This window comes from Pseudophryne corroboree, chromosome 3 (assembly GCF_028390025.1).
Source record: "Pseudophryne corroboree isolate aPseCor3 chromosome 3, aPseCor3.hap2, whole genome shotgun sequence".
In the NCBI taxonomy this organism is placed as follows: Eukaryota; Metazoa; Chordata; class Amphibia; order Anura; family Myobatrachidae; genus Pseudophryne; species Pseudophryne corroboree.
This window is the reverse complement of record NC_086446.1, coordinates 86,164,415-86,178,237: the sequence shown is the minus strand read 5'-3', so window position 1 is coordinate 86,178,237 and position 13,823 is coordinate 86,164,415. Positions and strand designations below refer to the sequence as shown.

Sequence of the window (13,823 nt, the reverse complement as noted above, 5' to 3'; positions counted from 1 at the left end):
CATGGAGCTTTAGACATATGAGCTTGACACTCCCATCAGAAACATGCATTAGTTTCCCCTACATATAACTTAGAATCACATAGAGCTTTAGTTATACAGTATGTGTGACATTCCCATCAGAAACATGCATTCGTTTCCCATATGCACGACTCAAAATCACATGGAGCTTTACATATATGTGTGACATCCCGTTTAGAATCATGTGTCCATTTACCCTACGCACGACTCAAAATCACACTGAGCTTCGGATATCTGCATGTGACACTCCCATCAGAAACAATCCGTTTCTCTTATGCACGACTCAATCACATGGAGCTTTAATCACATGGAGTTTTTATTTGTGTGACACTCCTATCAGAAACAACATACGTCCGTTTCCCATATGCATGACTCAGAATCACATGGAGCTTTATATATATATATATATATATATATATATATATATAATGTGTGACATTCCCAACAGAAATAGGTCTAAATCCCCCATGCACGAATCGGAATCAACAGAGCTTTAGATGTGACATTCCCATCAGAAATATGCATCCGTTTCCCCTATGCACAACTCAGAATCACATGGAGCTTTAAATATTTGCATGCGCCACTCCTATCAGAAACATACGTCCGTTTCCTCTATGCACAACAACGAATCACATGGAGCTTTAGATACATGTGTGACATTCCTATCAGAATTGTGCCCATTTGCATGTGACACACCTATCAGAAACATAAGTCCGTTTCCCATATGCATGACTCAGAATCACATGGAGCTTTAGATATATGTGTGACATTCCAAACAGAATTATGTGCTGTTTTTATGTAACACTCCCTGTCAGAAACATCCATCTATTTCCCCTACGCACGACAATGAAGCATCTGTTTCCATTACGCATGACTCAGAATTACATGGAGCTTTAGATATTTGCATGCAACACTCCCATCAGAATCATGTGTCCATTTACCCTACGCACAACTCAGAATGTCATGGAGTTTTAGCTATATGTGTGTGACATTTCCATCAGAAACATGCATCCGTTTCCCCTACGCACGACTCAAAATCCACGGAGCTTTAGATATGTGTGTGACATTCCCATCAGAAACGTGTCCATTTCTCCCACGCACAAATTTGAATCACACAGAGCTTTAGATGCAACACTCCTATCAGAAACATGCATCTGTTTTCCCTATGCATAACTCAGAATCACATAGAGCTTTAGATATCTGCTTGTGACATTCCCATCAGAAATATGCATCAGTTTCCCCTATGCACAACTCAGAATCACATAGAGCTTTAAATATTTGCATGTGACACTCCTATCAGAAACATATGTCCGTTTCCCCTATGCACAACAAATCACATGGAGCTTTAGATATATGTGTGTGTGACATTCCCATCAGAAACATGCATCCATTTCCCCTACGCACGACTCAGAATCACATGGAGCTTTAGATATGTGTGACATTCCCATCAGAATCATATATTCGTTTCCCATATGCATGACTTAGAATAGAAACATAGAAACACAGAATTTGAAGGCAGATAAGAACCACTTGGCCCATCTAGTGTGCCCCCTTTTCTTTTTGTTTTTACCATATTTTTATCTCAAACCTTATTTGATCCTTATTTCTTTGTAAGGATATCCTTATGTCTATCCCATGCATGTTTAAATTGCTATACTGGCTTAGCCTCTATCACCTCTGATGGTAAAGTAATTTTTCCTCAAATTTACCCTGAACCTACCTCCCCTCCAGTCTTCGTGCATGTCCTAGTGTCCTATTGCTTCTCTTAATTTGGAGAATGTTTCCCTCCTGGATTTTAAAACACTTGATATATTTGAAAGTTTCTATCATGTCCCCCTTTTCCCTTCTCTGCTCCAAACTATACGTATTGCGATTTTTTTAGGCTTTCTGGGTATGTTTTGTGATGTGGACCATGCACCATTTTAGTTGCCCTTCTTTGTACAGTCTCTAATGTATTAATATCCTTTTGAAGATATGGCCTCCAGAATTGAACACCGTATTCTAGATAAGACCGTACAATGACCTATACAGTGGCATTATTACTTCTTTCTTTCTGCTGCTGATTCCTCTTCCAGTGCAGCCAAACATCCGACTAGCCTTCCTCATTGCTTTGTTACATTGCTTACGTGCCTTTAAGTCACCTGAAATAGTAACTCCTAGAGCCCTTTCCTACTCAGTAGTTTCCAGTATAGTGCCATTAATAAAAATATTTCACCTTTGGATTTTTGAGACCCAAGTGCATAATTTAGCATTTTTTGGCATTAAACTGTAATTGCCACACTCTTGACCATTCATCTAGTCTACCTTGAATCCTCAGTCATTTGTTTTACCCCTAATGGTGTGTCTACCCTGTTGCATAAATTTGTGTCATCTGCAAAGAGGCATACTTTCCCTTTAATGCCATTTGCAATGTCACCAATAAAGATATTAAAAAGTACTGGTCCAAGTACAGATCCCTGGGGTACTCCACTGGTAACATGTCCCTTCTGTGAAAGCACTCCATTTACCACAACTCTCTGTTTTCTATCCTGCAACCAAGATCTTATCCATTCAATAATCCTAGTATCCAATCCCAAGTTTTAAATTTATTTAGCAGTCTGCGATGTAGAACAGTGCCAAAAGCCTTACTAAAGTCTAGATAAGCTATGTCCATGGCTCCACCTTTATCCATCACTTTAGTCACACAGTCAAAAAAAAGTCAATAAGATTTGTTTGACATGATCTCCCCCCAGTGAATCCATGCTGTTTGGGATCCTGTAAATTGCTGGATTTGAGATAATCTACAACTCTTTCTTTTAAGAGTGTTTCCATCAATTTCCCTACTACTGATGTAAGACTCACTGGTCTGTAGTTGTTTGCCTCTTCCTTGCTTCCACTTTGTACAGTGGGGCTACCTTCGCTCTTTTCCAGTCCTCTGGAATTACTCCTGTAGCTAATGACTGGTTGAATAATTTTGTCAATGGTGCTACCAGCACCTCTTAAGTTTTTTTAGTATCCTTGGATGTATCCCACTTTCAGCTTTGAGAGTTCTGTTAGGACGATTTGGTACTTTTGTGCTATTTTTGCATAAGATATATCTCATGCGATTGATTGCTGTGGGTGTGCTTCCTATTCCCTTTTCCTGCAGAAACCATACCTCCGGGTTGGGGGAGCAGATTGCTTTATTCCTATTTGGTTCCCTGTCCCCCTCTTGGTTTAAATAGTTCTTGATGAAGCATCCAAACTGTTCAGTTAGTATTCTCGTTCCCCTTGAAGATGGGTGCAGACCGTCACTTTTTTATAAGCTCCTATCTTGCCAGATGGTGTGACTATGGCCTATAAATCCAAATCTCTCCTCATTGCACCATGTCCTTAGCCAAACATTGAAGTTTCTGATGCAATGAGATCTGTCTTCCTCTCTGTGTACTGGCAATACTTCTGAAAAAGTTACAGTGGTTGCCACCTGCTTCAGAGCAGGCCCTAACTTCCTAAATTCATCTTTTATGGCCATGAGTTCATCATTAGCCAGGTCATTTGTCCCTTGGTGGACAATGACATCTTTTTTTGCTGCCTTCACAATTCTTAGCATATGCTCTTTATCTCTTGGAGCTGTGGCTCCAGGTGAGCACCTTACTTGTTTCTCTACTTCATTTGTATTCCTCTAATAATGGAATCTCCCAAGAGAAGTGCAGTCTTTTTTAGAGATGCAATTTTCCTGTTCCTATAGTTAGTAGAATCACATGGAGCTTTAGATATATGTGTGATATTCCCATCAGAATGATGTGTCCATTTGCCCTACGCACGACTCAGAATGACATGGAGCTTTAAATATTTGCATGTGACACTCCCATCAAAAACATACGTCCGTTTCCCCTATGCACAACAATCAATCACATGGAGCTTTAGATATATGCATGTGACACTCCCATCAGAAACATACATTCGCTTCCCCTACGCACGACTCAGAATCACATGGAGCGTTCGATATGCATGTGTGACATTCCTATCAGAAACATTAGTCTGTTTCCCCTACACATGATTCAAAATCACACGGAGCTTTAGATATATGCTCGTGACATTCCCATCAGAAACATGCATCTGTTTACCCTATGTATAACTCAGAATCACACTTCGCTTTAGATACATGCAATGCTTCCATCCGAAACATGCATCTATTTCCCCTACACACGTCTCAAAATCATACAGAGCTTTAGATATATGCATGTGACACTCCCATCAGAAACATGCATCCGTTTCCCCTATGCAAAGCTCAGAATCACATGGAGCTTTGAATATTTGCATGTGACACTCACGTCAGAAACATGAGTCCTTTGCTCCTACGGACGAGTTCGAATCACATGGAGCTTTCGTTATATGCGCGACACTCCCATCACAAACATGCATCCGTTTCCCCTTCACACGAATCCAAATCACACAGAGCTTTAGATGCCACACTCCCATCAGAAACGCACATCCGTTTCCCCTACACATGACTCAGAATCACACAGAATCATATTTGTACGTGACACTCCCATCGGAAATATGCGTCTGGTTCCTCTATGCACGAATCACACGTAGGCTTAGATACATATGCAGGACACTCCCATCAGAAACAGCTGTTACTTGCATCTTGATACTCGTCGCCCAGAAATGCCTACTTCCCATTAGTCGGTGTTTCCATGCATGCATTTACTTGTGATTTTGGACACGTGTGCATTAGATTCCAGAGTGTCCATTTTTACAGGTCTACCTCAGAATCAGCCCCCTAGTGAGGGTCAACCTCCATACCACATACCCTTATTTAAACCCCTTATCCCAACTAATCACACTCTTTCGGCCGTGTCTCTATTTTAGTATGTGGATAAGCAGTACACCTGTGCTGTCATACAGTAACCACTATATAACTATGGTCTCTGATTATACCATGGTACAAGCTTCGTATTGTCCACTTTGATGTCTGTATACTTCCAGGGTTTAAAATAATGGTTGTTTAACGTGTTACACCAATGTCCTGGAGTTAAAAAGGGAATAATGGTGGTCATTCAGTTGATCGCTCGCTAGCAGTTTGTAGCAGCTGTGCAAACGCTATGCCGCCGCCCACTGGGGAGTGTATTTTAGCTTAGCAGAAGTGCGAACGAATGTATTGCAGAGCGGTTACAAAGTTTTTTTTTGTGCGGTTACAGAGTAGCTCAAAACCTACTCAGTTCTTGCGATCACTTCAGACTGTTCAGTTACTGTTTTGACGTCACAAATCCGCCCAGCCACACCTGCGTTTTTCCTGGCACACCTGCGTTATTCCGAACACTCCCTGAAAACGGTCAGTTGACACCCAGAAACGCCTTCTTCATGTCAATCACTCTGCGACCACCAGTGCGACTGAAATGCTTCGCTAGACCCTGTGCAAAAGTACATCGTTCGTTGCACCCATATGAAGCGCATGCGCATTGCGCCGCAAGCACAGAACTGCCGATTTTTAGCCTGATCTCTGCGCTGCGAACAAATGCAGCTAGCGATCAACTCGGAATGACCCCCATATCTCCAGTGTTTCTTTATGGTGTTTGTTCATCAATGTTATATCTACACGTGTTTGTTTTCTATTTCTGTGCATGCCGTTCTTATATAAGAGCTGAGCAGGCCTAAGCTGTAATGTGAGGTTACAGATAAGTGGGTAGGAACCCCCTATCTGTTAAGATAAGTACATTACATTGAATTGTATTCTGTATTTTCTATCAGTAACACTTAGAAATAGGGCTGAACGTAAATCAGTACGCCGGCATCCTGTGTAAGTCCCGTTAGATCATAGTTTCAGTCCCTTACTGAAAGCATTACGGAATCGCCCAGATAATATGGGATCAAATAACACTGTATGTAAACATTAGAGAGTAGTGAGTGAGGGTTCGGGACCTATTTCTCACTGCTCTTTACCAACCACCCCGGCTGACAGTATTTTACAAAATATATTTGATGATTTACAGGAGACATTTGGAATTTCATATCTACAGTATGATTAGCAGCAAGCAATTCAGACAAGCAGTGGCCTATGGAACGTAACTTTGTTATGTATACTTGGCGTTTTTCAGGCGCCAGTTACCATATGGATAAATTTAAAGAAATTTTCACATATTGTTAGGCTCACCTAAGTTATTGAACATGATTTTAACCTGTGTCACAGCTGCTCAGACTACTTTCACACTGCACCTTGGACCCAAGTAATTCCTGGGTCGACCAAGTTCACACTGCACCTGTGTCAGCCCTCTGCCTGCTTCCTCCTCTTCTTCTCCCCCATCAGGTTGCCGACATTATCACTGGCTTTGTGGTACATCGGTAGGGAGGCAGGTGGCCCAGCTTGGGTAAGACGGCCAGCGGCTCAGTTTCGATCCTGGGCACCATCCTGGTCAGAACCAGGGTTGAATTCCTGGGACACACAACCAGGGTTGACCCTTTCACACCAAGCAAGAATCCAGGTTACCCCAGCAATATCCTGGGTCAGAAGCTTGGTGTGAAAGGGGTGTAAGAGATCTGTCCCACCATTGAGATATGTGTCACAGACACAATTTCCCAGACTAGAAATTAAATTACCCTTCAAGTTCCAGAGAAATATATAAGTTCCATAGAGTATCATTTAAATTACCTGCTGTTTCCCATGCAGAGAGAGAGAATAGGATGGTAGTCTGGCCGGTGGAATCTTGTTACACAAGGAAGATAACTAAAATTGTTGTCTTGTAGAAAAGTCTTCAATATCCACCACATTTTATTTTTGTTTTATATACAGCTTTGGAAGGCCAGGAAATAAAGTTGGGCTGCTGTTTAATAGTATTCATCAAATGTGTCCCTTTGTTCACCTTTAAATACTTGGCACATAGACATCATGTGACCTTTCCCAGCATTCTAATATAAACTACCTACTCATAATGTGGCAGATAATTTTATAAAGCTTCTGCCCATATTTTTCGGATGATGTTACATCTGTTTCTTTTATACTTTATTTATTTTAGCGTGGAAGGGAGGCTGGGCACACGCTTCTATCCAGATGGCTCTATGAGGGTGGTTCAGTAAAGAAGATAACATGACCTCATTGTGTAAATGTATTCAACTCGAACATAAACATATAGGGGTATATTCAATTAGCGTTGGATCCATTCCGACATGCATTTTTCGGAATGGATCCGACAACCCCTATTCAAATCTCATCTCAATTCGACTTTGTCAAGTCGAATTGAGATGAGGGACCCAGAGGAGGAGGGGGGGGGGGGAGCCACGGGGAGACCAGCGGGGACAGACGCCGGCAGACGGAGGAGATCAGCGCTACAGTAGCGCTGCAGGAGGATGTCACACAGCCGCCCAACCTCATGGCAGTGTCCACCCGGCTCCAGCAAGCGTGACCTCACTTGCTGGAGCCGGGTGGAAGCTGCCGTGAGTGGCGCGGCTGTGTGATATCCTGCTGCAGCGCTGTGCTGTAGCGCTGATCTCCCCTGTATGCCTGCGGCTGTCCCCCGTATCCCCGCAGCTTGCCCCCCCCCCTCCTCCTCTGGGTCCCACATCTCAGTCCGACATTTTTTTATGTCGGACTGAGATGGTCGAAAAGGGGGCCAAAACCGACACAAGCACGTGGATCGGCAGCTATTCCGCCAATCCACGTGCTTTTCGACAAGTCGAATTCATCGTTTGGGATATACTGAATAGGTCGAATCACGATTCGACCTTAAAAAGTCGAAAACTGTCATCTTTTCGACAGACGGCAGCTTTCGACTTCAATTGAATATACCCCAAAATCAATAGTATGACATTGATACAGATAATTTTTCCACATAGTCCCTGTAGTTGTCTAGGCATTTGTTACAATGAAACACCAAGGTATTTATTCCGGTATAGAAGAAATCCGTTTCAGGCGCCTGAAGCCAGGACACGTCCATGAACGATGTTGTGCATAGTACCCACTGAGATGCTCAGTTTGTCAGCAATATCACTAACTCAATTGTCATCTGTGGTGGATATGCCTGGCCGCCCAGATCACTGCTCATCTTGAACATTCTGTTCTGATGTGATCAAAGGCAGTGCACCAAACCCAAACCTGTTCCAGTGACATGACGTTATAGCTGCACACCTCGTGAAGTTGCTGATGTGCCCTTTAGACACAGAAATATCATCACACTATGCACCTTAATGTTTGACCGTGTTTCCTCCAGCCCTGCCGTCTTAGAGCTGATGTTGGGAAGGTGTGACTGATATGAGGCGCAGTCTAATGGTTGGGAGGGGAACCAGTGGTCTGCCTGCTCTGACCTGGTGGGAAATAGGCATGAAATAGGAAACATTGCACACACGAGAGGTCTTGTTACTGTACTTATTGAAACACTTGCATGGAAAATTTCCTAAAATCAAACACTATTGGTTATAACAGTTATCCTACTTTCCTACATACAGGCTGTTTACTGCTCTATTCAAATATCAAGTTCTGAAACATATAATGTCTACTTATATAATTAGTAAATGTAGCACAGATAGTCATGCCTGCTTTCCCTATCTAGCTTCTGGGCTGATTGTTAATGTACATACATTACCTGATAATCGCATCACATAACAATATAGGTTTCCTACAGATGGACCCAGTAACGGAGATATGACAAAGAGATGTCCTCGTCCTCTTTATTCCCAGAACTGTAGAGAGGAGAACCACAGGACCCCACAGGAGGATCAGGTAGGTGGAATAATGGGACTCACCAATATACCAGAGTGACTTGCAGCTGTGTGTCTTATACACTGATTTTCTACTGTTTAATCTCAGTTACTGATATTAGACATTATTAAAGTGTTTTATGGTTTTGTGATTTACATAGCATGAAGGTTTGACTGTTATTAAGATAGAAGATATAGATGGAGAAGAAGAGATGTATGTGAGGGATGACCAGCAGTGTAAGGAGGAGGAAATCCCTACAGATATCAGCACAGGTGAGTAATACACACTTATTACATAGAGGAGTCACATGTTCTCCTTGTTCTGTCACTACAGCAGTCTCTTATTCTGTACTTTCCTTTGTCAGATGAGGGAATTGTATCTGCCTAGTGGTGAAGCCAGGAGCCCCAGTCCCCTATTAGAGCTCTGCTCTCACCATATTATATCATTGTGTGCTACCAGCCTTCTCATACTTTCTGGTGATTCTCATACATCAGTACAAGGGATGTTACCATAGCGGAACAATCTGTAAATAACGAGAAACTGTGTGACATTACCCATGATCCTCCTAGTGCACTATACACATGACATTACCCGTGATCCTACCTGTGTACTGCCACATGTGATATTACTTAATATGGTCCATACATAATATTACCTGATGTTTGATTTTTAGTAAGCTCTATAGTAATACTGTGATAACACAACATAGCAGGTGATTCCGATCCTCCATCACACACACACAGTCCATACACACTTCATTTTCTGTCACCCATCATTGCAGAATGGCTCCACTCCAATCGCTGTGTATCCTGCTTTGCCCTTATGCTGTCTTCCCCAATATGCTTTTGCCCATCTGTGCCCTGCTCCATTCTCCTACTATGTGGGGACTCTGTCACAATTCGTTCTCAGTCCTGCTCATCTCTCACACCATTTTTCAATACCCAATAAAGCCTCCATGAGTCTAGCAATGCCACTTCAGGTTGACGTATAGGGTAATCACTGTTGCCTTCGAAGCAATAGTGTATGAGGACACATCTATAGCAGTCATGCCACATAGCCCTTCGCGGCATGCCAGGTAGCACAGGAACTGGCAGCTTTCTCACGCCAGGTGTTTTGCGCAACATGGCGTACTAAGGCAAGGTGTATGAGGACATATCTGTATTTGTGTGTCCTTCTGGAGAAGTAGTGTAGATGCAGGGACAGGAAGTGCTGCCAATTTATCCTACTTCTCTCTACCCTGCTCTCATGCCTCCATTGTGTGTGTATAAGGGCAGTGTCTGCATTGTTGTTAGACAACCTGCATGTCTCTGGGGCTGGGTCTCTATGCAAAAAGGCTGGGTGATGTGGTGCGTTTTATATTTTTAATCAAATGTTTTCACAGTAGTAATTTTTTGTTTTGTACATCCATCACGGTGCCTGATTCAGCTGATCGTAGCTGTGCTAAAATTAGCACATCTATCATCAGATTTTCTGACATGCGGGGGGACGCCCAGCGCAGGGACAGTTTGCTCTGCCTGTCAGGCCCTGCCCCCCCTTCCCCCTCCCCAGGGGCGAAAGCATCGCACGGCGGCAATAATTTTGCACCCGCCGAGTAGCTCCCTGCCTGCGCAGCCTAGCTGCGGTGGCAGGTGGCTACTCGCCATGGTTTGGGTTGCAGTGACTGCGTGTGACACGGTTGCGTTGTCCGGACTGCGCCCTTCCCCCCCAATGGCGTTCTAACGATGTTGGGTTACCCCCTCCCACCCCACGAGCGCCTCTGCTTGTCAATCAGACAGAGGCGATCGCACCAGGGAAATACTGCATGAGCGCACTCCACAAAGAGCTACAGAGTGCGATCGCAGCCGCTGCAGCGATCGCCTCTAAATTAGGCCCACAGTACTGTAATTAAGTTTTTTGTATTTTGCAAAAAGAAAACTAAATGGTTTGAACTTGCTAATAATATGAAAGTATGCCACTTGTTAAAAAAAAATGTCTTTACATTTAATTCCAACAGGTGGACGCACAATCAAGAATACCCCTAAGGGATATGTAATTAGGTCTCCATACTATAAAATAGAAGATAACATCACACAAGGTTCTCCAGGAGAAAACTCGATTACTCTAAGTGTACATCCAGTACTTCACAGTGCAGATATATCATCTGATCCTTCTGAGGGGGAGGAATGTTCTCCTGATATTGCTACACATAGTGCAACTCACATCAGTGATAAAACCTTCCCCTGTTCTGTCTGTGGCAAATGTTTCACAAAGAAATCATATCTTCTTTGTCATCTTAGAATTCACTCAGGTGTGAAACCATTTCCATGTGCTGAGTGTGGGAAATGTTTCTTAAAGAAATCACATCTTGTTAGTCATCATAGAAGTCACACAGGTGAGAAACCATTTCCATGTGCTGAGTGTGGGAAATGTTTCTCAAAGAAATCACATCTTGTTAGTCATCATAGAAGTCACACAGGTGAGAGACCATTTTCCTGCTCTGAGTGTGGGAAATGTTTTATATTGAAATCAAATCTTGTTCTACATCAGAGAAGTCACACAGGTGAGAAACCATTCCCATGTTCTAAGTGTGGGAAATGTTTTGCAGGGAAATCAAATCTTGTTAAACATGAGAAAAGTCACACAGGTGATAAGCCATTTCCATGCACTGAGTGTGGGAAATGTTTTACACGTAAAAATATTCTTGCACAACATCAGAGAAGTCACACAGGTGAAAAAAGATTTTCATGCTCTGAGTGTGGGAAACGTTTTACAGAGAAAACCGGTCTTATTAAACATCGGAAACTTCACACCAATGAGAAACCATTTCCATGCAAGGAGTGTGGGAAATGTTTTACAGAGAAATCGACTCTTATTAAACATCAGCGAACTCACACAGATGAGAAACCATTTAAATGTTCTGAGTGTGGGAAATGCTTCATACTCGAAAAGTATCTTCTTTCACATCAGAGAACTCACACAGGTGAGAAACCATTTAAATGCTCTGAGTGTGGGAAAACTTTTACAGGAAAATCAAGTCTTGTTCATCATCAAAGACTTCACACAGGTGAAAAACCATTTAAATGCTCTGAGTGTGGGAAGTGGTTTACACAGAAATCAAATCTTGTTAAGCACCGGAGAACTCACACAGGTGAGAAACCATTCAAATGTCCTGAGTGTGGGAAATGGTTTACAGGGAGACAAGGTCTTATTAACCATCAGAGAATTCACTCAGGTGAGAGGCCATTTAAATGTGTTGATTGTGGGAAATGTTTTACACAGAGATCAGGTCTTGTTAGACATCAGAGAACTCACAAAGGTGAGAAGCAGTTTCCATCTTCTGAGTATGGGAAATGTCTTACTCAGAAACAAAGTCTTATAACATTTCACAAAATATCCATGAGCTGATAGAAATGACACAAAGCTACAGCAATATTGTAAATTTCTCTGACGTCCTAGTGGATGCTGGGAACTCCGTAAGGACCATGGGGAATAGCGGCTCCGCAGGAGACAGGGCACATCTAAAGAAAGCTTTAGGATCACCTGGTGTGCACTGGCTCCTCCCCCCATGACCCTCCTCCAAGCCTCAGTTAGATTTTCTGTGCCCGACGAGAAGGGTGCACACTAGGGGCTCTCCTGAGCTCTTTGTGAAAGTTTTAGTTTAGGTTTATTATTTTCAGTGAGACCTGCTGGCAACAGGCTCACTGCATCGAGGGACTAAGGGGAGAAGAAGCGAACTCACCTGCGTGCAGAGTGGATTGGGCTTCTTAGGCTACTGGACATTAGCTCCAGAGGGACGATCACAGGTTCAGCCTGGATGGGTCACCGGAGCCGCGCCGCCGGCCCCCTTACAGAGCCAGAAGAGCGAAGAGGTCCGGAAAAATCGGCGGCAGAAGACTTTCCTGTCTTCAGATAAAGGTAGGCGCACAGCACCGCAGCTGTGCGCCATTGCTCTCAGCACACTTCACACTCCGGTCACTGAGGGTGCAGGGCGCTGGGGGGGGCAGCGCCCTGAGACGCAATAAATCGATAGAAAACCTTTTATGGCTAAAATAAATGCATCACATATAACTCCTGGGCTATATGGATGCATTTAACCCCTGCCAAAACATACAAGAAAACGGATGATAAGGACGCCGAGAAAGGGGCGGAGCCTATCTCCTCAGCACACTGGCGCCATTTTCCCTCACAGCTCAGTTGGAGGGAAGCTCCCTGGCTCTCCCCTTCAGTCACTACACTACAGAAAGGGGTTAAAAAAGAGAGGGGGGCACAAATTAGGCGCAGTATAAAGCAGCTATAAAGGGAAAAACACTTATATAAGGTTATCCCTGTATATATATATATAGCGCTCTGGTGTGTGCTGGCAAACTCTCCCTCTGTCTCCCCAAAGGGCTAGTGGGGTCCTGTCCTCTATCAGAGCATTCCCTGTGTGTGTGCTGTGTGTCGGTTCGTTTGTGTCGACATGTATGAGGAGAAAAATGATGAGGAGACGGAGTAGAGTGTCTGTAATAGTGTTGTCACCCCCTGGGGGTCGACACCTGAGTGGATGTACTGTTGAAATTGCGTGACAGTGTCAGCTTTGTATAAAAGACAGTGGTTGACATGAGACAGCCGGCTACTCAGCTTGTGCATGTCCAGACGTCTCATACAGGGGCTCTAAAGCGCCCGTTACCTCAGATACAGACGCCGACACGGATACTGACTCCTGTGTCGACGGTGAAGAGACAACCGTGATTTCCAATAGGGCCACACATTGCATGATTGAGGCAATGGAAAAAGTTTACACTCTTCTGATAATATAAATACCACCAAAAAAAGGGGTATTATGTTTGGTGAGGAAAAACTTCCTGTAGTTTTCCTGAATCTGAGAAATAAAATGAGGTGTGTGATGATGCGTGGGTTTCCCCCCGATAACAATTGATAATTTCTAAAAAGTTATTGGCAGTATACCTTTTCCCGCCAGAGGTTAGGGTGCGTTGGGAAACACCCCCTAGGGGGGATAAGGCGCTCACACGCTTGTAAGAACAAGGGCTCTACCCTCTCTGGAGATGGCCGCCCTTAGGGATCCTGCTGATAGAAAGCAGGAGGGTATCCTAAAATGTATTTACACACATACTGGTGTTATACTGCGACCAGCAATCGCCTCAGCCTGGATGTGCAGTGCTGGGTTGGCGTG

General features: G+C 43.5%; 1 protein-coding gene across 2 annotated transcripts in view; it reads left to right on the top strand.

Moving 5' to 3' along the window:
* Window positions 1-12,132, top strand: part of LOC135057045 (oocyte zinc finger protein XlCOF6-like) — a 117,344-nt gene extending 105,212 nt beyond the window's left edge. For both annotated transcript variants that reach the window (XM_063962915.1, XM_063962914.1), the window contains exons 9-11: window positions 8,595-8,692; window positions 8,832-8,943; window positions 10,665-12,132. In XM_063962915.1, coding sequence (XP_063818985.1) covers window positions 8,595-8,692; window positions 8,832-8,943; window positions 10,665-12,055 — 1,601 coding nt within the window. In that variant the 3' untranslated portion in view covers window positions 12,056-12,132. The remainder of the gene's footprint in view (window positions 1-8,594; window positions 8,693-8,831; window positions 8,944-10,664) is intronic.
* The last annotated feature ends 1,691 nt before the right edge of the window (window positions 12,133-13,823 follow it).